Raw genomic sequence first — 27,718 nt, 5'->3', positions numbered from 1 at the left:
CAGGGTAATCTCGGTAGTCTAGTTGGTAAGACACTGCTCTAGAATTGCAAGAGTCGTGGGTTCGAATCCCACCCGAGTAATACGCGTGTGATGTTTTCTCACAGGACCCGGGAAAGTACTGAGTATACATTGCTAGCACACATCGGAGTATCGGTAAAAACCAAAATTAATATTCTTTATCCCGGATGCAGATTTAACATCTCTTGTATCGTTGTGGTACCTGCTGCCAAAACATAGGATTTGAACTGCCTCTAGCTACTGGGCAATCTCGGTAGTCTAGTCGGTAAGACACAGCTCTAGATTTGTAAGGGGTTCGAAACCCACCCGACTAATATGCCTGTGATATTTTTCACAGGACTCGGGGGGGGGGGGGGGAGGGTGGTAAGTACTGAGTATACAGTGCTAACACACATTGGTGTATGGGTAAAAACAAAAATTAATATTCTTTATCCTGATACAAATTTAACATCTATTATAACGTGGAATTGTTTGAACCACTGAATTGACAGTTGTGTAATTTTTACTCAGGAACATGAAATTGAGACTGATGGTCACGTTCCCTTGCTGTCTTCAATAGTTCTAGATCCTGAATCATATACAACCACAAGGACACCACTCCCTGATCACTTAGCAATAAAGGTAAGCAAGATCCAAATCAATAATTCTGCCTACGTATACCCCCGTTCACACAAAGTGAAAAAATGGCCGAGAGCGTGGCCAACCACGGGTCAATCGGGAGCCAAACTTGGGAGGATCTTGGTTGGGTCAGAGTGCGGTTGGATCGGGATGGGATCTCAAAGGCCAGGAGGCTGCACTCTCTCCAAATGCTTGTTTTGAATGTGCTCAATAGTTGTAGCTGAGTAGTAGCCAACATCAAGCCGGGAAAAGTCGTAGTGGCAGCATTTTGGTAAGATCTCTTCGCTCGTTATTAAAACAATCGCTTGGATGTTATCAGTTGAGGTGCAATCGTAGTGGCAGCGAGTCGGCAACACTTTTGACTTGGAAGCAGTTCCGTCATGATTGCTGGATTTTGAGGCAGTAGTGCCCCAACTACTCTTTGAGATCGGGGTGGTCGGCATCGTCTCTGAGGGTCGCAGAGCTGTGTGAACGGGGTATTACTTTATTACTTATTGTGGGTACTCTCTACTTCCAGGGTTATATAGTGATGAATTTTTGTACAAGCAAAAAGTTAAGTTGTTTGAAGTTTGACGATTAATACATGCCAGTGTTATAGTCGTGACCAGTAAGTCCGAGGCTGATGGAGAGACAAATACTCCTCCACAATATTGAGACCTTGGTGTGAGTAGGAGACCCTCACTATTAAGGGTTTAACATAGCCACTTGAGCCTTATTCACACTGTTTCTTTTATCCCCGCAAAATACAGCCTTGGTAAGGCCCGAGACTTAATTTACATGTATCCTACGGTGACCCCGGCGCAGTTTGACATTGTCCCTATTCCACAGGGTTCCAGTTGCATGTTTCAAGAATACCCCAGGGTTTTTATGGCTTGCCCCTACTCCAGAGCAGGGGTAGCTATGCCCCGGGGTATGCCCATTTGCCAAGGCAGACAATGGGGTAAAGCAATCATAGTGTGAGAAGGCCACCAGTTGTTCCCGAAGGCAACACCAGTGAAAAGTGTGTAAAAAGGGCTTGTAGTATTGGGGAAAAGTATAAAAAATGTGTGTTTCCTGTTGACTTTACAGATGTACAAATCGTGTTTAACTATTTTAGTAATCTACATGGTTAAAGATGTGTGTGGCAAATTACAGCCATGATAGTTCTTTATAGACCCGCCTTTGTTTTTATTTTTTAAGATAACATCTGGTAACTTTGCCTGGGGGAAGGAATCTGAGAGTCTAACTCTCCGAGATATCAACTTGGATGTCCCCAAAGGTAAGGAAACAAAAGGAATTCAAAGGTCATTTCTTTTTTACGTCGTTAAAGGCAGTGGACACTATTGGTGTTTAAAAATATTGTTATTTTCAAAGACCATGAGGACAGCTTACATGTAGTTTGGTATTTTCTGTTTCGGTAAAGTTTGTGTTTGTTTCAAACCAAGGTTACTTATTCAGTGTACTTTGCTTTTATGCTATTCTTTGCATCGAATACAGGTAAACTTACTATGGTGATTGGAGCTGTTGGGAGTGGCAAGTCCTCATTACTGTCTGCTATACTGGGTGAAATGACCACAGAGTCTGGGAGTGTTCAGCTCAACAGGTCAGTATTTGTACACTTTGAGGTCATTACTGTCTGCTATACTGGGTGAAAACCCACAGAGTCTGACAGTGTTCAGCTCAACAGGTCAGTATTTGTACACTTTGAGGTCATTACTGTCTGCCATACTGTGTGAAATGACCACAGAGTCTGGGAGTGTTCAGCTCAACAGGTCAGTATTTGTACACTTTGAGGTCATTACTGTCTGCCATACTGGGTGAAATGACCACAGAGTCTGGGAGTGTTCAGCTCAACAGGTCAGTATTTGTACACTTTGAGGTCATTACTGTCTGCTATACTGGGTGAAAACCCACAGAGTCTGACAGTGTTCAGCTCAACAGGTCAGTATTTGTACACTTTGAGGTCATTACTGTCTGCCATACTGGGTGAAATGACCACAGAGTCTGGCAGTGTTCAGCTTAACAGGTCAGTACATGTATACTTTTAGGTCATTACTGTCTGCTATACTGGGTGAAATGACCACAAAGTCTGGGAGTGTTCAGCTCAACAGGTCAGTACATGTACACTTTGAGGTCATTACTGTCTGCTACACTGGGTGAAATGACCACAGAGTCTGGGAGTGTTCAGCTCAACAGGTCAGTATTTGTACACTTTTAGGTCATTACTGTCTGCTATACTGGGTGAAATGACCACAGAGTCTGACAGTGTTCAGCTCAACAGGTCAGTACATGTATACTTTGAGGTCATTACTGTCTGCTACATGTATACTATGTGAAATGACCACAGAGTCTGGGAGTGTTCAGCTCAACAGGTCAGTACATGTATACTTTTAGGTCATTACTGTCTGCTATACTAGGTGAAAAGACCATAGACCTCCAATGTCTTGTGTGCTTTCCAAACATTTTTCAACCCTTGAGATCCCACCTACTTTGCTTTATCATGTGAAGAAAATAGAACAGGACCCACGTCCATGTGAAGGATGCAGCTTTAAGAGTTGATTGTTCTGCTTCAGAACACAAGTGTCATGACTAGGACTTTAACTCTTACTGCTGATCAGACCAGAGCTTGAGTTTACAATCCCGGCCATATCTCATTAGGCCCCCCTGCCCCCTTTCAATGTTGGTTCCAATTGCCAATCTTCTTCTGCGTTACAGTCAACATTGAGCGGGGGGGCGGGGGAGAGAATGTTTTATTGTCAATGGGAAGTGGACAGGGAATGGTTTTATATAACTTTAGGAATAGGTGCCCAAGCATTTTGACCGGGGTCAAAGTGTCCTTTTCTGCTCAGCCATGACACGCCAACCAGTATTTATTGTGTTAATTGTGGTTTTTATTTTACATAGCACCGTTATAGTATAGTTATGGTTTTTACCAGAGACTAAAGTTGCTTTTTATGACTTTATTTGTTTGTTATAGCGCCAGCAACTCTATCGCCTATGCCAACCAGAAACCATGGCTTCTGAATGATTCAATGAAGGATAATGTTCTGTTTGGACTTCCCTTTCAGAGCAACAGGTGAGTCAAGCAAAATAAGGTCATTACATTTGGTAAAATATTATATTATATTGGGTGCGTGTGAATACATTGGCGCAGAATCTAATCACAAGCTATGGGTTATTTCTGTTAAGAAAAAGAAAAATCTGTACGATTTCAATGGGCATTTAGGCTGTTACGCCGAAACCCTTCCACTTTGTGTATCTCAACATCTGCATAAAATAACAAATCTGTGAAAACTTGAGCTCGATTGGTCGACGGAGTTGCGAGATAACTTTGAAAGAAAAAAACACCCTTGTCATGCTTGTCACACAAAGGTGTTTGCTTTCAGTTGCTTGATTTCGAGACCTCAAATTCTAAACTTGAGGTCTCGAAATCAAATTCGTGGATATTTACTTCTTTCTCGAAAACTACATCACTTCAGAGGGAGCCGTTTCTCACAATGTTTTTAACTATCAACCTCTCCCAATTACTTGTTACCAAGTGAGGTTTTATGCTGATCATTATTTTGAGTAATTACCAATAGTGTCCACTGCCTTTAAAAATAAATAAAAACATGTGAATGTATTGTTATATTTCAGATACAAGGAGGTGATTCTATCTTGTGCGTTGCAACCAGACATTGACATCTTACCGGCTGGTGATCAGACTGAGATTGGAGAGAAAGGAATTAATCTTAGTGGAGGACAGAAACAACGCGTCAGTGTAGCTAGGGCTATGTATGGTAGAAAGGACATCGTCCTTCTTGTAAGTAATGAAGTAGTTTTGTCTTAAAGACACTGGACACTATTGGTAATTGTCAAAGACCAGTCTTCTCACTTGGTGTACATGTATCTCAACATATGCATGAAATAACAAACCTGTGAACATTTGAGCTCAAACAGTGTTCGAAGTTGCGAGAGAGTAATGGAAGAAAAAACAGCCTTGTCACTTGTCACAGATGCTTGATTTCTAGAACTCAAATTCTAAATCTGAGGTCTCAAAAACAAATTCGTGGAAAAATACTTCTTTCTCAAAAACTACGTCACTTCAGAGGGAGCCGTTTCTCACAATGTTTTATACAATCAACCTCTCCCCATTACTCGTTACCACGTAAGGTGTTATGCTGATAATTTTTTTGTGTAATTACCAATAGTGTCCACTGCCTTTTATCGCTTTAGATATTAATTGAGATATGATTTATACTAAATCCTGTTACAGTATCATAAATGTACATTTTGCTCAACTGACCCCTTTTAGGCGTCACAAGTGACAAATTGCGTGTATCAATTATAATGAGCATGTTCACGTCACGCACCTAAAATGAGCACTACACTGTATAACACTTGGTGACAAGCATTGGTTTATCGTCTATGATTATGAGTTGCACAAATCTTGATCTGAATTAGGTCAAAAAGACTGGTATAACATGACAGCTGTGGACTGAGTAGGTCACTCTTAAAATCCCATAGCAAGAAGAAATGATTAGAATAGTCTTTAATGATGGCAAGAATTATTGCAATATCTTTCTTGATACCCGCAGGATGATCCCCTATCAGCCCTGGACGGCCATGTTGGTGCTCAAATGTTCAATGATGGCATTCTAGGACTACTCCTTAATCCTTAAGATAAAGGGCTATATAAAAATTGATTATTATTATTATTATCTTTCTTGATACCTGCAGGATGATCCACTATCAGCCCTGGACGGCCATGTTGGTGCTCAGATGTTCAAAGATGGTATTCTAGGATTACTCCTCAAGAATGGACAGACTGTTGTATTAGTAACACACCAGCTGCAATATCTCTCACACGCTGATAAGGTAAACCTTGAAAGGGTCTACATGTATGTACTTTTTGTAGGACAACAAACACAATGTCTACAGATTTGAAGGTAATGATAAAAGAAAGCTTCCCTTAAAATATTACTTACTGAGGTGCTGTAGTTTTTGAGAAATGAGTAGAAAAATGTAAATGTCACAAAGATAATTGTTGTCTCAGTTTTAGCATGTACTTTTTGTAAAAACATATTTACCAAAATGTTTTACTCATTTCTCAAAAACAGCAACACCTCAGTATTTAGTATTTTTCGGTACGCTTTCTACTAACATTATCATTCAAACGGTGTAAGTTTAACGTGAATCTGTGGACATTGTGTTTTGTGTTACAAAAAGTACCCAAATGCTTGAATGAGTGACGAATGTTTATTATGTTATGATCTGGGGTGATTGCTTGAAATATTGCGGCTTTTATGAATCTTATTCAATTAATTTATCCAATCATTTAATATAAATTTATAATAAGGTGAATTTCCTGTTTGGAAAACCAGAACATTGAATCACAATAACTATTTCGTAAAAAAAAAAAGGAATGGACTGACGTTTCGACCCTAGCAGTATCTTTCTCGAAGGCTACATGACAATGGTGCTGTCACAACACAACACACACAAACAGGCATACTGGTATAATTTGTAAATACGATGTGTTAAACAAGCTCAGGTGTTTCTGATCAACAGAGTGTGGGCTCGACTCCCGGTCGTGACACTTGTGTCCTTAAGCCAGACCCTTATCTAATTGCTATGCTCTGCAGATAGGTAAATGCGTAGGTCCCGTGTGATGTGTAATGCACATAAAGTAACCCAGTTACTTGTCATTGGAGATAATGTTCTTTATGTGGGTTTAATATGGTGCAGGAAAACTCGCTGTATTCACCAACATTGATTGTTATACCTCGGTAACAAACTGTGAAGTTTGATTGGTCGAAAACCAATCATGTGACGCGCAACATGCCGGGGGAGTCGAGGGAACAGTGAAGAATTGTATTGAACTATGTAATAATGTTTGAAGATGACAACAGAACATTGAGAAGAGGAGTAATCATGTTATCACGATTATAACAAAAACAATTGTTGCACGCTGTGATTGGGGTCCATTGGTTTTGTACACCCTCGGGGGGAAAATGACGTTTTCCCGCTGGAGTGTACAAAACGCTATGGACCCTTTGATTTGATTTATTGTACAGATTGTGATCATGAAGGATGGTAGAGTTGAGAGAGAGGGTGTATTGGCCGACATTGCAGAAGCTGAACCTGAGTTATACAGTCAGTATGAGAAGTCTGTGCATAACAACACTGACGATGAAGAAGAATCACAGACGGAAGAAGACCGGCAAGAATTGATGAGGCAAATATCACGTCAGACATCTCAACAAAGGAAGCGCCTTATATCACAAAACTCACTTTCATGTTTGGAAGGTACATAGATTGTTTTTTTTTTATCTGTGTTTTGTTTTCAAATAATAACACTTGGTTATTATTATCTCCGCCCAGGGGTTAATGGGTTCTTGTGATCTGTATACTCCCCAGGGAGTTGAGATGGTTTAAGGAATGAAATCAATGGCCCAGTGATCAGTCATTGATTTCACCAAGTTTTTCTTAACTTGGGATAAATCTTAGGACTTACATGTAGGATGAGTTAAGTTCCGTATCCTGTACGTTAGGACACATTAAACTCATCCTAAGTTAGGATGAGTTACTCGTCCTAACTCAAGATTAATCATAGCTTTTTATGAAATTGACTGCAGGGGTAATAACTTTGGAAACGCTTTGAGACGCCCCTCAAGTGTGAAAAGCACTTTTTTAAAAACTGGTTATTGTTATTACTGTTATTATTAACTGAAATATGTGTATTGTGTACAGAGTCTGATGACATAAAAGGGAAGTTGATTGAAGATGAAGAGAGGGAACAAGGGTCTGTGTCTTACAAAGTCTACTTATTCTACCTACGGAGCACCACCCTGCCTCTAATGTTAGCCGTGTTCGCTGCTTACATACTACGTACTGCATTCGAAGTGGGTACTAGCTTCTGGCTTTCTAAATGGGCCTCTGACAATGTGAATCCAGAACTTAATGTGAGTAGTAGGTGTTCGGACCTTGAACGTCACTATTGAAAGGGTACAGCAATGCTCCTCTTGACCCATTTTCATAGAGCTGCAATTTAATGTGAGTAGTAGGTGTTTGGGCCTTGAACGTCACTATTGAAAGGGTACAGCAATGCTCCTCTGAACCCATTTTCATGGAGCTGCTCATAAGCTCAAAATTTGCTTAAGTTACAAAAAACCATGCTAAGTATATGGTAAAATCGCCCAAGACTCCATTCAATCGTTATGCTAAGTAAGCAACACCTAAATACCAGTCACAAGCAATGTACACAGTATACGGCATGGAATTTTGGCCAGTAACATGTGTAAAATAAGCAAGCTATTTTCTTGGTTAAGCAAAATTTGGTAGTTGTCAAAGAGCAGTCTTCTCACTTGGTTTATCTCATTATACATGTATGCACAAAATAACAAACCTGTGAAAATTTGAACTGAATTGGTCATTGAAGTTGGAAAATAATACTGAAAGAAAAACCACCCTTATTACGCAAATTGTGTGCTTTCAGATGCTTGATTTTGAGACCTCAATATCTAAATCTGAGGTCTCGAAATCAAATTCGTGGAAATTTACTTCTTTCTCAAAAACTGTCGTTTCTCACAATGTTTTATACTATCAACCTTTACTCGTTACCAAGCAAGGTTTTTATGCTAATAATTATTTTGAGTAATTACTAATAGTGTTTACTGCCATTATATGAACAATGTTATTACACTCTTTATTTCCAGAGCACCAGTAGTAGCTACTATGTAGGAGTGTATGGTGGTTTGACCGGAGGTGCAACTATCTTCTCCTTTATTTCTAGTGTGGCATTAGTGTTTGCAACAATCTCCATTGCTAAGAAGATCTTCCTCAAGATGTTACGCACCATCGCTCACATGCCTATCAGGTAATAAATAATGAAAAGCAGTTATATAATGATAATAATAACAATAAATTCTTATATAAATTCTTATTATAGTAACCGTATCAATGCGCTTTACATTAGTGCCCTGGTCATAGGGCTAATAACATCCCTTTTAATATTTCTCAACTCCCTTGGGAGTATACAGCCCTGAGCTGCCTGTACGGCGCTTGTGGCTTTTTTTATACACAATACCAAACTCTACCCTCGCAGGTACCATTGATACCCGCCTGTGTGAAGAGAAGCAATTATAGTAAAGTATCTTGCTCAAGGACACAAGTGTCATGACCGGGATTCGAACCCAAACTCCGGTGACTTCACCAGAACTTGAATACGATGCTCCTGACCACTCGGCCATGACACTCTACAATATAGCGCTCTACGGAGAACAGAGCGCTTTACATGAGACTAGGACAAAAAGAAAAACAAACGAATTAGGATGGGTTGGGGTTCCAACAGAAATGTCTTGAGGAGGCTTTTGAATACAGGCAACGAGATCGCCTCTCGCAGCCCTGCAGGAAGCTCATTCCATAGACGCGGGGCAGCTATGGAGAATGAGCTATCCCCAGCTTTCCATCTAGTTCTAGGAACGGAAAGCCGGGTCTGATCAGCTGATGAGCGGAATCGTTGTTTGTATGCATCAGAAGTATTAGAGTTGTGGGAATGTACAAGTTCAACCAGATATGATGAAGATTGGGTGTGAAGGATTTTATAGACTCGAGTAAAAATGTTGAAGGTTATACGTTCTTTTACTTAGAATAGATGGATTGCACATAATAATAATAATAATAATAATAATAATAATAATAATAATAATAATAATAATAATAATAATAATAATAATAATAATACTAATAATAATAATAATAATAATAATAATAATAATAATAATACTAATAATAATAATAATAATAATAATAATAACAATAATTATCGGTTTTAATATAGCACTTTTTCACACCATAAGGGCATCCCAAAGCGTTTCCAACATTATTACCCCTAGCCACTGGGCTTTAAATCATTCCCTAAACCATCTCAGCTCCCTGGGGAGTATACAGCCTGTGCAACAATGATGCACTACTAAGCTAAATCAATCACAAGAACCATCTCTGCCGTCACAGGTACCTATTTACCTCTTGGTGGAGAGAAGCATTTACTTAAGTGTCTTGCTCATCAGGGACACAAGTGTCACAACTTGACATCATTGACCACCCATTTGTAATCGGTTTGTCACTATTCTCTCATGACCCAGATGGCCGAGCAATCTCAAACTTCTAAAAGTTTGTCAGTTGATGTATATGGTGGATTACATAAAGTGCTTACACTGCCAGCAACTGTTTTGTTAGCAAAAACCGATTCTGTAATGTTCCTTTAATTTATAACTTGCAATTATGTTGATGTCTTACAGGTTTTTCGACACTACCCCAGTTGGTCGTATAATCAACCGCTTTTCTAGTGACATAGAAATTGTTGACATGGTAAGTTGAGTAATATTAGTATGGAAGTCTTATATAGCTCACGTATCTACCTACCTTACAAGGTATTTAAGGCACTGAGTACGTATATACATGTACAAACTTTCAAAAAGAGCGGTTATTGAAGTTATGAATTATGAAACCAAATTATGGAGCACCTTATAAGGGTTTACAAGGTGCTACGGTGCATTAAGCAGCCACAGCCAGGAACACCGGGGCGAACCCCTTCTCTTTTCGTTAAGTGCACTGGGTTCTTTTACATGCTTTACACAACACATGGGACAAGCATATTTACGTGGGTGAGATTCGAACCCACGACCCTTGCAATTCTAGAGCAGTGTCTTACCAACTTGACTACCGAGATTGCCCGGTTGCTAGAGGCAGTTTGTATTTGGCAGCGGTTACCACAACGATATAATAGATGTTAAATTTAAAGATAAATAGGGGCAAATGCTAGTACCAAATCTAGTAGAGTAATTGACATAAAATCATCAGGGATTGTTCTCATCCAACGAAGAGTCTTGGATCTGATCTACTGTTTTTCTTATCATTGATGCAGATGCTGATGTTTAACATTGATTCCTGTATGATCGTGTTACTGATGACGTTGTCCGCTATTATCATCAATGTTATTGTGACGCCTATCTTCATTGTCATTATACTGCCTGTCATTATTATGTTCGTTTTTCTGCAAAAGGTCTTCTTAACTACTTCAAGGTTTGTAACTACGTTTTCCTAGCATTTGTTTGAACCGTATCAATTTACATTAGTCTCCTAGTCATTGGGCCAATAACATCTCGTAAATCTTTCTCAACTCCCTGGAGAGTATACAGCCCCGAGCTGCCATGGTGCTCAGGCGGCTTTTTCATTCAACCTCTACTCATACAGGTACCCATTTACACCCCTGGGTGAAGAGAAGCAATTATAGTATACATGTAGTATCTTGCCCAAAGACACAAGTGTCACAACCGGGATTGGAACCCACACTCCGGTGACTTAGCATCAAAACTTGAATTCGATGCTCTTAACCACTCAGCCACTACACTCCACTAGAGCAAGCTAGTGGAAATGTTGAGACCAATTCAAATACCTACTCCGCGGTAGTGAAATTAACTTAGGAGACCCCTCGATCAACTTAAGCATAAGTAGTAGTTCCAGCCAATTGTTTACCTTCCGTCCAGGTACATGTACATGTACATGTAGTAGTTAAAAAGCAAACTTGGCGCGTGACCATAGAACAAACAAGACGCAGGTAGTGATATTAGCCTTGCAATATTATAAGTTATCGTGGAAATACGGAAAATATAGCACATCTGCGTCCCAAATCCAACTCGGCCTTCTGCCTCGTTGGATATGCCACGCAGAAGAGCTATATTTTTCCGTATTCCACTCACGCTTGTGTGATAACGTATTCATCTTCAAGCAAACTTGGCGTGTGATATAGAACACACAATACACAGTTTTTATCACCACTCCATTCTGCGAATCTGATTGGAGGATTAGCGCGCACTTGAAGATAAAGGTTTTTATCACTACTCCATTCTGCGAATCTGATTGGAGGATTAGCGCGTACTTGAAGATAAAGGTTTTTATCACTACTCCATTCTGCGAATCTGATTGGAGGATAAGTGCGTACTTGGAGATAATCATCAATATCTCAAAAACTCTCCATCTTTTGTAACGACATTTTCACTGGTTTATGTTATTGTTTTTGTTTACATTGATATACTTGTTCTCAGGGAGCTGCAACGCATAAACAACATAACTCGGTCCCCCGTGTATGCATTTTTCTCTGAGTCACTCGTGGGGTTGTCAACCATAAGAGCATATCGGTAAGTATAATAACTTGAAAAGTACTAAGTACATTTATATAATCCTAACACACATCGAAGTATAGGTAAAAACCAAAAATGAATATTCTTTATCCCCGATGCAAATTTAACATCTCTTATATCGTTGCGGTACCCGCTGCGCAAACGTAGGATTCGAACTGCCTCTAGCTACCGGGCAACCTCGGCAGTCTAGTTGGTAAGACACAGCTCTAGAATTGCAAGGGTCATGGGTTCAAATCCCACCCGAGTAACATGCCTGTGATATTTTTTCACAGGACTCAGGAAAGTACTGAGTATAATATTAAAAATGTCTTTACTGCAGCCCTATGACATTGTTCCTCAGAGTAACTTGGGTAATGCCTTTCTTTTTGTAGCATGAACACTGTTTATCTTATATTACATGTAATTTTGGTTTTTACCCTTACACCAATGTGTGTTAGCACTGTATACTCGGTACTTTCCCCCGAGTCCTGTGAAAAAAATATCACAGGCATGTTACTCGGGTGGGATTCGAACCCACAACAGGCATGTTACTCGGGTGGGATTCGAACCCACGACCCTTGCAATTCTAGAGCAGTGTCGTACCAACTAGACTACCGAGGTTGCCCGGTAGCTAGAGGCAGTTCGAATCCTTTGTTTTGGCAGCGGGTACCGCAACGATATAATAGACCAAAATTAATAATCTCTCCAACATGCAAATTTAACATCTATTCTCACAATAAGCAAATTTGTACTAAGTACTTAGTACTTATACATAAATAATCTGTTATTTTCTATTTCATTCCATTGATATAGATCGCAGAGACGCTTCTTCAATAAAATATTGAAGTATGTTTCCGATAACAATGTTGCCTATGTGTATCTGACTGCCTGTAATAGTTGGCTGGGTGTTCGATTGGTAAGTCAAGTATAGTCACAATCTAGGCCGATTCGCAGAGGCTACTCTTACCAAATATGATTTCTTTCTTCTTTAGTCTGATTTCCCATTTTGTTGTCAGTGGAAAAATCAGAAAATTGTGTTTGAATAGTCTGAAAGTCTATTAAAGCCAACACCGTACATAGGTTAGCCTTTGTTTTCATTAAAGACACTGGACACTATTGGTAATAACAAACCTGTGAAAATTTTAGCTCAATTGGTCATCAAAGTTGCGAGATACATGTAGTAACGAAAGAAAAAAACACCCTTGTCACACGCAGTTGTGTGCTTTCAGATGCTTGATTACGAGACCTCAAAACCTAATTCTGACATCTCAAAAGCAAATTTGTGGAAAATTACTTCTTTCTCGAAAACTACATGTATGTTACTTCAGAGGGAGCCTTTCTCACAATGTTTTATACTATCTATCATGTCTATAGCTCTCCTTTACTCGTTACCAGGTAAGGTTTTATGCTAGTAATTACCAATAGTGTCCACTGCCTTTAAAGGATTTGGGTACTTTTGTGTACACAAAACACAATAGCAACAGATTTACATCAAACTCACACAGTTTGAAGGTAATGATCATACATGTAGAAAGCTTCCCCTAAAATATTGCTTGCCGAGGTGCTGTAGTTTTTGAAAAATTAGTATAACAATGTCACGAAAAAGCGATTTACATCCTAAAAAAAATTTGTCTTCTGAGAAGAAAATTGTTGTTGTGACTCGTTTGACTGTAAAATGCTTTTTATCATATACTTTTATCATATATTTTTTCATATACTATAATGTATTGTATTATTTCAGGATTTTATAGCTGCGTTGGTTGTCTTACTATCTGGAATGAGTACATTGATAGCAGCCTCGTTGACTGGACTTGATGCTAGCCTTGTAGGTCTTGCTATTAGTTATGCATTGCAGGTAAATCATGTTACTATACTAAACAATATATGGAAAGGTTTGCGGTAACACCATGTAATGCCTATCTCTAATGAGTTGGGGTGGTTCTGAAAAGAACCGTTGGTTTCAACTCGACGTTTCGATCAGTATGCTCTGATCGTGTTCTGGAGAAAGCAGCTTTTGGCGGCGCTGGTCAGCTTTGACTTCATTCAAATATTTTAGATCTCACAAATACAATTACTTAACTAGCTTTCTCCAGAAGACAATCAGAGCATACTGATCGAAACGTCGAGTTGAAACGAACGGTTCTTTTCAGAACCACCCCAACTCATTAGAGGTAGTCATTACATGGTGTTACTGCAAACCTTTCCATATCGTATTTCCACCATGCAAAAATAGCAAAAATAGCACCTGGCATGTGATGATGAATGGACCAGTAAGAACTTGATTCTCAGTCATATATGAGGTAGAGTAAAACAGAATATTACATGCGTAGACAAAAACAGATACTATATGGAGATGTTGGAACAGATTTCATTATAATTTATTTCTGACCATTGTCGGTACACTTTATTATTAATTTTTTTTTTTTTCAGAAAAAGCCAAGAAATTTCAAACATTTAATGAAAACTAATTCTAGTTCAAATTCTAGTCTACAATTTAGGCAACACGTGTGACTGATACACCAACAAAATGTGAATGATTTATTCTTAACTTTATTGGAAGATTAGCAAACGACGGTGTTTGAGCCTTTCAGAAACTCTCTGCTTGGGTCAAAACATTGGGCCATTCACAATAATTGTTACATTATCACTATTGTTGTTGTAGGCACAATTAGGTCTTATGCCAAACAAATTGGATCCAATATTTTTATTGTTTAATTGTGAACAACATGAATTGTCTAGGAAATTAGCAGTTAATTTGGGATGTCAATTGTTCCTGTACATTTTGAATCCACAGATCTCTGGTTATTTGAACTACCTGATGCGAATATTGGCAGAGTTGGAAATGCAAATGAACTCAGTGGAAAGAATTAAGCATTATACTTCACTTACACCCGAGTCTCAGGAAGGTTTGTACACATAATATGGAAGTCTTATATAGCGCACGTATCTACCAAACAAGGTATTCAAGGTAACGAGTATATACAAAATTAATGTGTTGTTGCAGTGATGAATTCTAAGTACCAATTACTAAGCATCTTCTATAGAGTTTGCAAGGTGCAACGGCGCATACAGCAGCCACAGCCAGGAACACCGAGGCGAACCCCTTCTCTTTCTCGATAAGTGCACTGGGTTCTTTTACATGTGTTAAATAGATACTTAACCGTCAGAAAAAAGCTCTCTAACTGCTCGGCCATGACACCCCATTGTTGCACCCATTGGTGCAAAGTTGTAGTATTATAGACGATGTGACCTCTGACATCACTCCAAAACCATAACATGATTCGCGTGCATACCGCCGGGCAAAACCTTTGTTTTTTGGCAGCCAGCTAGAAAGTGTATATGCAATCGTACCATGACTGTGCGTCTTTTTGCCAAGCGAAACATGACGTATACTGTGTTTTGTCAACAGAGGGCGGTTTGAATGTAAACATAGGTCACATCAGCTATACTAGGCTAGTTTACCCAGCATATTTGAGATTTCTTGTTGATGTCTGATTTCATTTGACTTTGCCCAGGTATGGAACCCCCCCTAGACTGGCCTAAAAGAGGAGAGATCGATCTGATTGCAGTTAGTGCTCGCTATGCTGAAGATCTAGACCCGGTTCTAAAGGATGTTAACTTACATATCGCTGCTGGACAAAAGGTAACCATTTTATGTGTTTTTGAAGCTTCTTTTTGTGTTTTAACAATTTTTTCTGGTCTTTAAAGACACTGGACACTATTGGTAATTGTCAAAGACCAGTCTTCTCACTCAGTGTATCTCAACATATGCATAAAATAACAAACTTGTGAAAATTTGAGCTCAAACTGTCGTCAAAGTTGCAAGATAATAATGAAAGAAAAACACTCTTGTCACACGAAGTTGTGTTCTTTCAGATGCTTGGTTTCGAGACCTCAAATTCTAAATCTAAGGTCTCCAAATCAAATTCGTGGAAAATTACTTCTTACTCGAAAACTACATTACTTCACAGGGAGCCGTTTCTCACAATGTTTTATACTATCAACCTCTCCCCATTACTCATTACCAAGTAAGGTTCTGTGCTAATGATTATTTTGAGTAACTACCAATAGTGTCCACTGCCTTTAATATGAAATACGGACTCTTGAAAAACCTGAAGGACCAGTGAAAAAACAAGCTACATTAACTGGTCCTGCTGGCTAGTCACTAAACAAGTTAATGGCAAACCCTGTATTATTATCTGTGATTGGCATAATTAGCAGATTTAAGGTGAAACTCAAGCACTGTATGAATTGTTGATATGGAGCATCGTTGATTGCAGGTTGGTATTTGTGGACGTACTGGCAGTGGCAAGTCATCTTTAACTCTGACTCTATTGAGAATGATTGATATGTATGAAGGTGAGTTACAATATGCTGTCTCTTAAGGCCCGGTCACACAGGCAACGAGAACGAGAACGAGAACGATAACAATGCACACCCTCGATTGGTTCAATTGCTCCATGCAGAATACGCCCACGCTTATTCAACCAATCGAGGGCGTGCATTTTTATCGTTCTCCTTTTCGTTCTCGTTATCGGGGCCCGTGTGACCGGGCTTTTACAATGTCTTTCAGCTTAAATAACGGCAATCCAACTTCTCAGCTGCGAGAACCCACACTCTGCTGATCAGAAACACTACAACTTGAGTCTGGTGTTCTAATGCACTCGGCCCGACACACAAACCAAATTAGCCTCCCAAATTATTATTAATATTTGTAGTAGTAGTAGTAGTAGTAGTATCGTCTTATCTGTGAAGAGCAAGATTGCATAGGAATTAAGATTCAGGTTTGTCAACCATTCTTGATACATATGCTTGGTTTGTGGTAACACCATGTGCCAGGTAGAGTTTGTTCTGAGAGAACTGTCTTTCTTTATTCTTCTATGTGGAGTAGATTATCAGATGTTTGGGAGACTTCTCAGTTCTGAAAAGAACTGTCCTGCTTTTTAACTACTACCCGGGCAGAAGGTACATCAAAATTGGCTGGGACTATTACTTTAGCTTATAGGATCGTAATTAACTGCACTACCGCGGAGTCTTGAATTGGTCTCAGCGTTTCGACTAGCTTGCTCTGGTCAGCGTCAGGGTTTCCTTGATTTAACTTGTTGTATTGTGATTTTTACACTAAACAGGTGAATTGAGGATAGATGGAATAGATATCCAATGTGTGTGTTTGACTACATTAAGAAAACGTCTGTCTATCATACCACAAGATCCTGTTCTCTTTAATGGCAGCATCAGGTCAGTATTATGAAATAGGATATTTAACAACAAATGGGATATTAACAATAAATGGGATTAGTAACAATAACTTTTTGGTGCACACATTAATTAAAAAAATAAAAAGTTCAATTGTGTTTTTCTCAAAATTGTTCAATAGCGCCCCCTGTTGAACATCACATCAAACGAAAGCTTAGACTGGGCCCCTGTCTTCATGCGAAGGATAAAGACGGGTACCTGCTACTCAGATCCATTGATTCCTTTGATATCATTGGATAAATGCAATGACTAAAAGATACCGTGAGTTTGTTTTGATTGGTCTGAGGTCACCTCGGCCGGCCAATCCAAAAACACAGACTCGGTGGTCTGCATGCTGTGTCCACGTATGTGTGTATTGTTTACAGTACATGCAAATGTGCAGGTACTTGCATGTAATGTTGGTGTAGAATTTGTCCTTTTCTCTATGTGAAATGAATGAAGGTCAAAGGTGAAGATACACGCCGGCTGGACAGTCTTATTCACGAGCCACGACGTTTGGCGTCAGATGTTCAGGCTAACGAAAGCTTAGCCTGAACATCTGACGTCACCCTTCAAGGCTCGTGAATAATGCCAGAGACGGCCTCAAAAAGTTGCAAAACCGGCATGTAGTTTGACCTCGGACCTCGGTCATTTCAACTAGAGAAGCGCTGTCAACTTCTATTGCGGACGTGACAGCAGTGAGTATTTGAGCAACTATGTTACTGCACGATTATGAAACGATGATTGTATCCCATGAAATCAATGGACCTGACAGCGGGGACCTGTCTTTATCCTTACAAATAAAGGCAGGGGCCCAGTCTATTGAAAGCTCAGCAGAGGCTTTAAACAACCGAATGAGGGCGGTACGTGTATATATGGGTGTTTATACCAATGTGACGTGTTTTTGTGCATAAAACAGTCTTATTGAATCCTTATATTTCAGAATGAATTTAGATCCGTCAGAGAGCTTGAGTGATGCTGAGTTATGGACTGCTTTAGAAATTGCTCAACTCAAGAATGTAGTGACTGAACTCCAAGATGGACTAGGTTGGTCTCACTCTCTACTGTATCTCATTCCAGCATTTTAAATTTTCAGTTATTCTCACAAAGTATCTTATACATGTTATAAAGTGGTCTTTTTTTAGGCACCTGCAGCACATAAATCTTTGCAGCAACACAAACAAGGGTGCTTTGTTTTTGTCATTATTCTCTTGCAACTTTGGTGACCAAATTTTTACAGATTTGTTATTATATATGTATCCATATAAGAAGGAACTATAAATAAATAGTAACCTTGCGGGTACAACCATGTGTAAATCTCTGAAAAGAGCCAGTTTGGTCTTGACGTTTCGAACAGTATACTCTGTTTTTCTTCATGCTCCTAAAGACGAGCAGAGTTTACTGTTTGAAAACGTCAAGACCAAACCGGCTCTGTTCAGAGCCATCACTCACTCATAAGAGATTTACACATGATTGTACCCGCAAGTTTACTGTTTTTTTTAGAGATATATGAAGGATTTGAAGTATATAGATGTCGGATTTGTTTATTTGTAGTTTCTTCTTATTTACTCCACACCATTCAAAGCTTCAAACGATACTTTGTATGCATATGTTGGGATACACCAAGTGAGAATACTGGTCTTTGACAATGACCAAAGTATCCATTGTCTTTAACACAGAGTTATGTTTCAATATGATACCTTCTATAAGACAGAACTGCTAATGATTCTGTCCAAGCCTGAGTCTAATCAACAGTAGATAATAATACTCATGAACCATTCTTGTATAGCGCATTTCACAATCAAAGAGAAGTCTCTCTACGCTTTGAGATGAAAACAAAGAGAAGTTAAAGATAGACAGTAGAGACAAGTTAGTAAGCACATAAAGACAGTAAAAGCATACCGATCGAAACGTTGAGTCGAAACCAATTAGTCTTTTCAGAACCACCCCAACTTATTAGGGATTGTCATTACATGGTGTTACCGCAAACATTTCCATATCTTATTTCCACTAAGCAAAGTTTCAAATCCTACCTCAGTACATAGAGGAAAGTTTAGTTGATACAGAAAGAAATACTGCAGGCGTTCGGAAAAATAATTGGTTTCTAGCTTGGTCTTAAATGAGTTAACTGTTCGCATTTGCCAGAAGACTATTCGAAATTCTGCTGCTGCTTAAAGCTCAGGGGTGGATTTCACAAATAGTTAAGACTAGCCTTATCTCGAGTTAGGAAGAGTAACTTGGGATTAGCCGGAAGATTTTAATATCTCCTAGGACTTGTCCTAAGTTAGGACTAGTCCTAACTCTTTGTGAAATCGACCCCTGGCCCCATTAAAAAATAAAAGAGACTTGGATTTTGAGCGGAGATTACGAACTGGATGATACTATAAGATTTATGTTGATGATTTAGATTTCCAGGTGTCTGAAGGCGGTGATAATTTCAGCATGGGTCAGCGTCAGCTCTTCTGTCTAGCTCGTGCCTTCCTCCGTAAATCACGGATATTGATCATGGATGAAGCTACAGCTTCTATTGATACAGAAACGGTAAGAATTCCCCTCCATATTAATACTCAGAATTAATTATAGTAGATTAAACAAGGGAATAAAAGGGTAGCGAGGAGTGCTTAAACTGCTGTTTAAAACCAGTTGGACACTATTGGTACATGTATAACTACTCAAAATAATTATTAGCATAAAACTTTACTTGATAACAAGTAATGGGTAGCTGTAACATTGTAAGAAAAGGCTTCCTCTTAAGTTATGTAGTTTTTGAGAAAGTAGTATTTTCAACGAATTTGATTTCGAGACCTTAGAATTAGAAATTTAGAATTTGAGGTCTCAAAATCATGCCTCAAAAGCACACAACTTCGTTCGGCGAGGGTGTTTTTCTTTCATTATTATCTTGCAACTTCAATGACCAATTCAGCTCAAATTTTCACAGGTTTGTTATTTTATGCATATGTCGAGGTACACTAAGTGAAAAGACTGGTCTTTGACAATTATTACTTGAATTTCCCTTACTTTAAAGGACAAAATGTTACAAGAAGTTGTTGCTACTGCGTTTGCTGACAGAACAGTTCTCACAATTGCTGTAAGTACAGTACATTTAATAAATGTTAAGTTTTGCATCTGGAATAGAATATTCATTTTGGTTTTAGCCATATACACGGATGTGTGTAAGCACCGTTTACTCAGTACTTTCCCCGATATCTGTTGGTATGACATTGCTGTGGAATTGCAAGGGTCATGGGTTCCAATCCCACCCAAGTAAAATACCTGTGATGTTTTTTCAGAGAGCTTTGGAAAGTACCGAGTAGGCCTACACAGTGTAAGGGTAAAACCCAAAATTAACACAGTATACTTCATCTGATTTTACAGCAAATACTAAATCATTTCTTCCCAAATCATTCCGTCATGAATCATTGAGCTTCCTGAATCCTGAGCTATTGAAGTGTTGAAAATTCATGACCTGCGATAAAAACTCAAGGGTAACTCTTTTTCAATCATCAAGGTGACAAAAATATAAATTTTGTAATTTCAGCACCGAATTTCCACCATTTTGGAGTCGGACATCATTCTGGTTTTGGAGCAAGGGAGAATTATTGAGCACGATACTCCAGCTAATCTTCTAGCCGATGAAAACAGTGCATTTACTGCACTGGTTAACACCACTCATTGAAGTAACTCGAATGCTGTGTTCCCATTGGACTTTTTATTCCGCTGCTACGGGGAAAGTTATCGTTGGTGTAATACTGCATTCCCACATAAACTCGTTCTTTGCAACAATGCATAGCGTGGTACAGGTGGGTCGCAGTAGAATAACAGGTTAGAGCGGTTCCCATTGTAATTTTAGCGCCACTGTTAAGTTACCGTGGATAAGCAAAAGTCTCCCGCGACCGCGACCTCTTTTTGCCCGTTAGTTTTACTGTGTTTACCGTGCGTCCCCATTTGATTTTATGACCTCAACTAATAAAAGTTGAGTATTTAACTGCGTACATGTACTTGAAAAGATTGGGAGTGTTAAAATAACTTTGATACAAACATGCATTTTTTGAGCACGTCAAACTATACAACTACTATATCAAACTAATTGCATGAGTCAGCATACGCATTTCTTGTTTCAATTTACCAATGAGGAAGGTGTAATATGAATTTATTTTAAACTAAAAACTGCCTTGGTATATTAACCTTTCACAAAAAAGTTGTTTTCAAACATGTATATGCATTGCTTGGATAGAAAGTGCAAAAACACTGTATTATGCTCAAGATACGCACTTTTTGAGAAAATTGCAATTTAAGATTTAATTTTCCTATTTGTTTGTGTACAAGACAAAGGATTAACTCATAATTTCACAGACTTGGCATGTCATTTTGATGATGAAACTATTTTTTATGGATAGATCTGCCGCCTGGGGTAAAATTTTGCAAAATAAAAATAAATAAATAAATTTTGACATTTTTGGCACTTTTTGACCTCAATATGACCTTACACGAAGGTGGTATTTGAGTAAATTGTTTTTTCAACAACTGCCTGGGTACATTAACCTTTCAAAACAAAAGTTGTTTGAAACATATAAATGCACCATTGAGTGCAAAAAATGCTGGTATACTAAAAATGTACACTTTTCAAGATAATCACACTTTTACGTTTTGCTTTGCTATACGTTTGTGTACAAGGTCAAAGTTTATTCGTTAATTACATACGTTTGGCATATCAACATTAACTTAAAATTACATTTTATGGATAGATCTATCACTTGGAGTCAAATTTTGTGAAAATTTCGAAAATGCTAATTTTTTGCCTTATTTGAAATTTTGACCTTAAAATGAGTCGTTAAGACCCCCACATGAAGGTGGTATTTGAATTATTTTTTTTTCTCAAAAACTGCCTGGGTATATTTACCTTTCAAAAAAAGTTGTTTGAAACCAATATATGCACCAATGAGGATGGGGAGTGCAAAAACAATTGGTGTACTCAAAATGTACCCTTTTCAAGATAATCACACTTTTACACTTCGTTTTGCTATACATTTGTGCACAAGGTCAAAGTTTATACGTTATTTACATAGGTTTGTAGTATCAACATAAAGTTAAAAATACATGTTATGGATAGATCTATCAAATGTGAATAAATTTGACACAAATTTTGAAAATATTGATTTTTGACCTTTTTTGACCTTTTTACCCCAAAATTACCTTAAAATTCAAAATCAAGCTGGGCATCCACCCTAATCGTCTTCCCGAGCCCATGATCCATACATCTAGCATGGATGCTAGCCATTAACAAACTATGCCGTCCAAAGTGTAATTTCACACTTTGGCTGGCCTACTACAATGTTTAACAAGGGCATTTATGAATGGGAATAAAAGAGTAGCGACTCGTTCTTAAACGTCCGTTTAAAACTTTGCAGGATCGTTGCCGTGGGATTAAGGCCCTCGCCTTTGGCTCCGGCCTTTAGTCATATACAAAATAGAAGTTATATATACAAAAACAAAAAACAAATATGAAATGCATCTTTTTATTCATAAGTGTTTTTATAATAATGTCAAGTCTTTCACAGTTGATCAAGAGATCTAAAATTGATTAATAATAACTTGTACTACCCGAGTATGCTAAAAATGTGTATTTCTCCTATTGTACTTGCGATAACTTCTGGCTTTACAATTGTGGAACAGATTTTCATTCCAAGAGAGCCGATAGCCAGAAGAAGTGTAACAAGTCTATTTTTTTTAATAAACAAGTTGTTGATTGCTTTAATAATTTTGTGTTAATCAATGTTATTGCTCTAACCATTTAACTATAAATCTTATTTTGTAACAATTAAGATTGATTTATGTGTAAATATTTGGGAATGGATTACCACTAGTTACCCTTATTTTTGTTTCTGTTATATCCTGCAGCTTAGTTTCACAATCAACTTAAACTGATTTAAAGGTAGTGGATACTATTGGTAAACTTACCGTGTCTTTATATATGCTTGATTTTGAGACCTCAGCTGAGGTCTCATATCAATTCAAATATTTCAGTGCGAAATTACTTTTTTCTCAAAAACTAAGTTACTGCAGAGGGAGCTGTTTCTCCATTGCTCGCTACCAAGAAACTTGTTATACTAACAAGTATTTTGAGTAATTACCAATTGTGACCAGTGCCTTTAAGTTGATGTATTTTTTATTCCCGGGAACGAGTAATAAACACGTCTAGACACAATTTTTGTACCAACAAATTTTTTATTGAATAGCTTCTAAATTATCAAAAGCTAAATGACAAACAATATAAATTTACTGTAATGAATGGTGGTGCATACAGCTTCTCTCAAAAGTTGTTTGGATAATGGTTTAATGTGTATTTTTATACAAAGTGATAGAAACACTCTCTAATTTTGTAGCATCAAAATTAAACAAGATATTTTATTGAAAACATTTTGTTGTGAGTCTGACCAAATAAATATTGATAACTGCTTAACTTTGTTTTTTCCAACAGACGTACATAGCTGTTAATTGTTGAATGTAAACTGAATAGAATAATCAAAGGTTATAGTTGAATTTGGATACAATGTTTTGGATGGTTTGGGATTCACAAAAACTACCTTCACTTATCAAAGTCTGATCCAAACAAAGAGTTCTAAAAATGTTTGAAGCTCAATTTACCAGCCACCAAGGACCAACTTGATGCCGCTGCTTATCACAGAATTCAGCCTGCGGCTAATGCCCCATATATACAAATTTTCTTTAAAAATGCCACTTTTAAAAGCGCAAAACTCTGTGGTAAGCAACGGCCAGCGCCATGTAATGGGTACCAATTTTGAAATCATCACTTCAAGTGGTTAACAATACTGAATTGTTACAAGGCTTTAGCAGTAACAACTGCAAGATACTCTCAATACATGTGGAAGTGTCGTGGCCGAGCGGTTAAGAGCACCGAATTCAAACTCTGGTGTTTCTGATCAGCAGAGTGTGGGTTCGAATCCCCAGCCGTGACACTTGTGTTCTTAAACAAGACACATACCCATTGCTTCGTCCTTCGGATGGGATGAAAAGCCGTTGGTCCCATGTGTTGTGTAAACGCATGTAAAAGAACCCAGTGCACTTATTAAAAAGAGAAGGGTTTCGCCCCTGTGTTTCTGGCTGTATGCGCCGTAGCACCTTGTGAACCCTTTTAAGGAGCTAAAAAATTGGGTCTCTGAAAACATCACTGCAATAACCTATCTTTCTGAAAGTTTGTATATACTCGGCGCCTTGAGTACCTTGTTTGGTAGATATGTGCGCTATATAAGACTTCAATATTGTTATTATTATGTGGACAATCAACCAGAGATAGATAAAGTACATTCATTTTACTCGATCATAAGTCACTGGTCTTGATAAAAGCGCTGATGAACCCTCGGGGTCCTTGGGTGGGACTGTCATATCTACATACATTTACATTTAGCAGAGAAAACAATGCATGACAAATCAATTGTGGCATGTCATTGTTGAGTGGCCTCGGTCACCGTGGTTGAGTGGTCTCGAACCCAAGCTTTGGTGTTGCCAGCAGCAGAGTGGGAATTTGAATCCTGGCCATGACACTTCTGCCCTTGAGCAAGGTGCTTTAAGCATATTATTGCTTTGTAAAATGTTGGGAAGGTAGTCCACTCCTGGTGGATGATACCCACACCTACATCTCAAGCTGGTGTGATACGTCTTCAGAAATGTTTTTTTTTTGCCGACGTAATTATAAAGATGGACTGTGAAGGGGGATAACCCTGTTTCAGCCCCCAGAGTAGGTGACAATGTGCCCTTGGTGACTGTTTAGTAGCCCTCGCCTCGAAGTGGCCATCCATAGTCTTGTGATGTAGGACGATCTCTCATAAAAATGTTTTTAAATGTCACTAGTGCTGAAATATTGAACACTTTGCACCTGTTGGCTGTTGTTAAGGTCATATCCCGAGTTCCACTCTGATTGGATGACAATGTTTCTAAATAAAATGCAGACAGTAAAATCCAGTGAGTTCTAGATCCATCATTTCCTCTTCATTGCACGTTTTCCTTCTCCCTTCTTTGGAGGTGCTTTTCCTTTAAGACGAGCCACTCTCTTCATCTCTTCACTGAAGTCTGCATGTTCATCCCTGTCAGTAGAAGAAAAGCCATCGTTACATTTTATTCCACTAAATAAGCTTAAACGGGCATGCTCCTTCTTGGAGGCAACGAAGGCGATTGCCTCCATGCTCCTGGTCATTGCCTTGGTGCCCTTGAAATGCTCCAGTACAAATTTACATTTACTCATAGGGTGCCCTTTTACCAAGGAGAAAGTGCCTGGTGCCCTTGCCCTTTCTAAGACGGAACACACAGGCCTGCATAAATGTAATAGTAGCAGAAGTGAAGATACCTTGTTAGCGACAACATCAGAGCCCTATTTCATGGCTCTGCTTACCGACAGCAAAGAGTCGGCGCTTGCGGAAGCAGCAAATTCCACGCTTACGTCAAGGGTATTTCATGGGTTGGCAGGGAATTATGGCTTGTACGCGTGCATACTCCACGTTTAGGCATTCTATGCTTACACAACTAGCGCAATTTGGAGAATGATGATCGTAAACGCAGAATTTGGCGGTAAGCAGAGCATGAAATTGGGCCCAGGTTGAACCCACTTTCATATATATTCTGGTTGGGAAGTCAACGATTCTCAGTAAAGCAAACATTCTAATCTTGTGGGGAGAAGACAAGGAAGTAAGTTACAGTTTTAGATGTGGGAGTTAAACCCAAGGGAAACATTCCATTGGAAAACCCATGCAGTCAAGTGGGGACTGAAAACCCAATCCACATAGTACCCGTGGTGGGATTCAAATCGGGGTCCTAGAGGTGGAAGGTGAGGAAAGATACCACTATGCCAACACAGGCCTGATACCTCGCGGAGGCAACAAAGGCGATTGCCTCCCTGGTCATTGCCTTGGCGCCCTTGAAATGCTAAAGTAGAAATTTACAATATCCTCATACCGACTTAGGGTGCCCCTTACCAAGGAGAAAATGCCTTGCTGCCCTTGCCCTTTCAAAAATTAAGCATCAGGCCTGCCAACCCTTTGGCCTACTCTGCATGACATGATGAGTATACAGTGTTAACACACATCGGTGTACAGGTGTATGGGTAAAAAAAACAAGTAAATATTCTTTATCCTCGATGCAAATTTAACATCTATTATGATGAATAAACTTACCTATAAAGACCTAGAAATCTGAGTGTTTTCATCAATTTGTATACTTCATTATGAGGCGGATAATATTCCACAACTTCTCTCCGATGTTCTCTTGGCTTCTCACTCATCAGCTGCACCACTTTCATTGATTGAGGGGTTGTGGGACGGAAAACATCACCAAAAATACGAGCACTAAGTCGTGCCATTCTTCTTGCATAAAGAGACGTCATGATGAATGAGGTAGGCCTACCTGCAACAAAAATTTATAAAATAATAATAAATAGCAATAAAAATTAAAAGACTCATCAATTTTGTAAGAAATTAGGATGCCTAGTCTATGTTTGCATCGTGATTATTCATTTTGGTTCATTCAAATCTTTACTGATTAGACTCAGCAGATCTCACAATCACATACCAAATGAAAAAAGGGTGGCGTGGTGTGGAAACTTTTCCTAATAATAATATAATATTTTACATAAATCAACTGCTGAACGAACTTATCCGGGGGGGGGGGCGACCTGATTAAGAAATGGTTAATGGCAAAGATCGCACGTATTCGAAGTCTGCGCAAATTTAAAATCACGTTATGAAACATGCGTCGTAAAAAAAACCATAACACACCGCGCAAATTACAAAAGTGGCCATCTTCAAAGATTGCGCCCAATACTACTAACAGACACAAATTCCAGTATTGAGTTGAATACCATTTTACCGATGTTTTATAGGCTATAGAAGTAAAACAGAAGTTGATTTTCTACCTCCATGAATAGTCTCACGTCAAGTTATTGTGTCATACTTACTTTTCAACAAGCTAAGCCATAAATAAAATGTTGCCCTACGCTTTGATAACTCTGCTGTGCATGTCTGTGCTGCTCTGTCTATGGTTCGTTTCGTCCCAACTCCAGAATTGTCCCAACTGTAGTTGGGCTGGTCCCAACTTGAGTATTAGGCCGTGTCCGAAACGACGACTTCGGCTACAGCTTCGTCTAGATCAGCGCGTCTGCCTGTGTTGAAGAATAGGCAGACGCGCGCGCCCTAGCCGTAGCTGTAGCCGAAGTCGCCGTTTCGGATACGGCCTTACAGTTTGGACGGCTAAACTGTAGCTGGGCTCCAGAGTAGAGATCTGTAACTAACTAGTCTTGTCTCGTGTTAATTTGTCACTATTTTCCCCAACGTAAAGGGCGCTATCACTCATTAACGGCGAGTAGCACAGACCTTATCGCAAATACCAATGCGCAAGCGCAGACTGCTGAATGAGGTGCATTGTGGGATATATATGAATCAAATTTGTAATCAGCTAGACCACAATGCACCTAATTCCAAGCTTTACGCGCGCGCCCCAGTATTTGCGAAAAGGTCTAGAGTGCTCGTGTCGTGAGAGGTGTTGGTTAGTGACTGCGTCCTCTACGTTGAAAACGCTGTGACATATCAACACGAGACAAGACTAGTTGATTACAGTTCTCTGGATCCATCTATAGTTGGGATGTCACAAAGGTCCTAACTACAGTTGGGACGATTCTAAAGTTAGGATGAAACCACTGA

The 27,718-nt window shown here is 38.9% G+C and overlaps 2 protein-coding genes across 2 annotated transcripts in view; one reads left to right on the top strand and one right to left on the bottom strand.

The window, feature by feature from the left end:
• The window catches only part of LOC139953642 (ATP-binding cassette sub-family C member 9-like), a 33,702-nt gene extending 13,014 nt beyond the window's left edge, over positions 1 to 20,688 (top strand). Inside the window, exons 11-32 of the mRNA XM_071953142.1 lie at positions 529 to 639; positions 1,816 to 1,894; positions 2,113 to 2,218; positions 3,593 to 3,691; positions 4,252 to 4,417; positions 5,335 to 5,472; positions 6,672 to 6,903; positions 7,348 to 7,559; positions 8,313 to 8,473; positions 9,897 to 9,966; positions 10,523 to 10,680; positions 11,703 to 11,795; positions 12,591 to 12,693; positions 13,519 to 13,632; positions 14,572 to 14,683; positions 15,293 to 15,420; positions 16,058 to 16,136; positions 16,907 to 17,015; positions 17,956 to 18,059; positions 19,420 to 19,553; positions 20,038 to 20,100; positions 20,551 to 20,688. Of these exons, the coding sequence (XP_071809243.1) occupies positions 529 to 639; positions 1,816 to 1,894; positions 2,113 to 2,218; positions 3,593 to 3,691; positions 4,252 to 4,417; positions 5,335 to 5,472; positions 6,672 to 6,903; positions 7,348 to 7,559; positions 8,313 to 8,473; positions 9,897 to 9,966; positions 10,523 to 10,680; positions 11,703 to 11,795; positions 12,591 to 12,693; positions 13,519 to 13,632; positions 14,572 to 14,683; positions 15,293 to 15,420; positions 16,058 to 16,136; positions 16,907 to 17,015; positions 17,956 to 18,059; positions 19,420 to 19,553; positions 20,038 to 20,100; positions 20,551 to 20,688 (2,709 nt within the window). The remainder of the gene's footprint in view (positions 1 to 528; positions 640 to 1,815; positions 1,895 to 2,112; positions 2,219 to 3,592; positions 3,692 to 4,251; positions 4,418 to 5,334; positions 5,473 to 6,671; positions 6,904 to 7,347; positions 7,560 to 8,312; positions 8,474 to 9,896; positions 9,967 to 10,522; positions 10,681 to 11,702; positions 11,796 to 12,590; positions 12,694 to 13,518; positions 13,633 to 14,571; positions 14,684 to 15,292; positions 15,421 to 16,057; positions 16,137 to 16,906; positions 17,016 to 17,955; positions 18,060 to 19,419; positions 19,554 to 20,037; positions 20,101 to 20,550) is intronic.
• Positions 20,689 to 20,747: 59 nt separating this feature from the next.
• On the bottom strand, positions 20,748 to 27,080 carry LOC139953658 (small ribosomal subunit protein mS33-like). Its single transcript, XM_071953167.1, has 3 exons — positions 26,977 to 27,080; positions 26,198 to 26,426; positions 20,748 to 25,114 (listed from the first exon to the last, which is right to left on the bottom strand). Exons 2-3 carry the CDS (start codon positions 26,404 to 26,406, stop codon positions 25,009 to 25,011), a joined length of 315 nt encoding a protein of 104 aa, XP_071809268.1. The 5' UTR covers positions 26,407 to 26,426; positions 26,977 to 27,080; the 3' UTR covers positions 20,748 to 25,008.
• Between the last annotated feature and the right edge of the window lie 638 nt (positions 27,081 to 27,718).

The sequence above is a fragment of the Asterias amurensis genome, chromosome 2 (genome assembly GCF_032118995.1).
Source record: "Asterias amurensis chromosome 2, ASM3211899v1".
NCBI classification, from domain to species: domain Eukaryota; kingdom Metazoa; phylum Echinodermata; class Asteroidea; order Forcipulatida; family Asteriidae; genus Asterias; species Asterias amurensis.
Note: the sequence above shows the minus strand (reverse complement) of the source record. Positions and strands in the feature narration are given on the sequence as shown.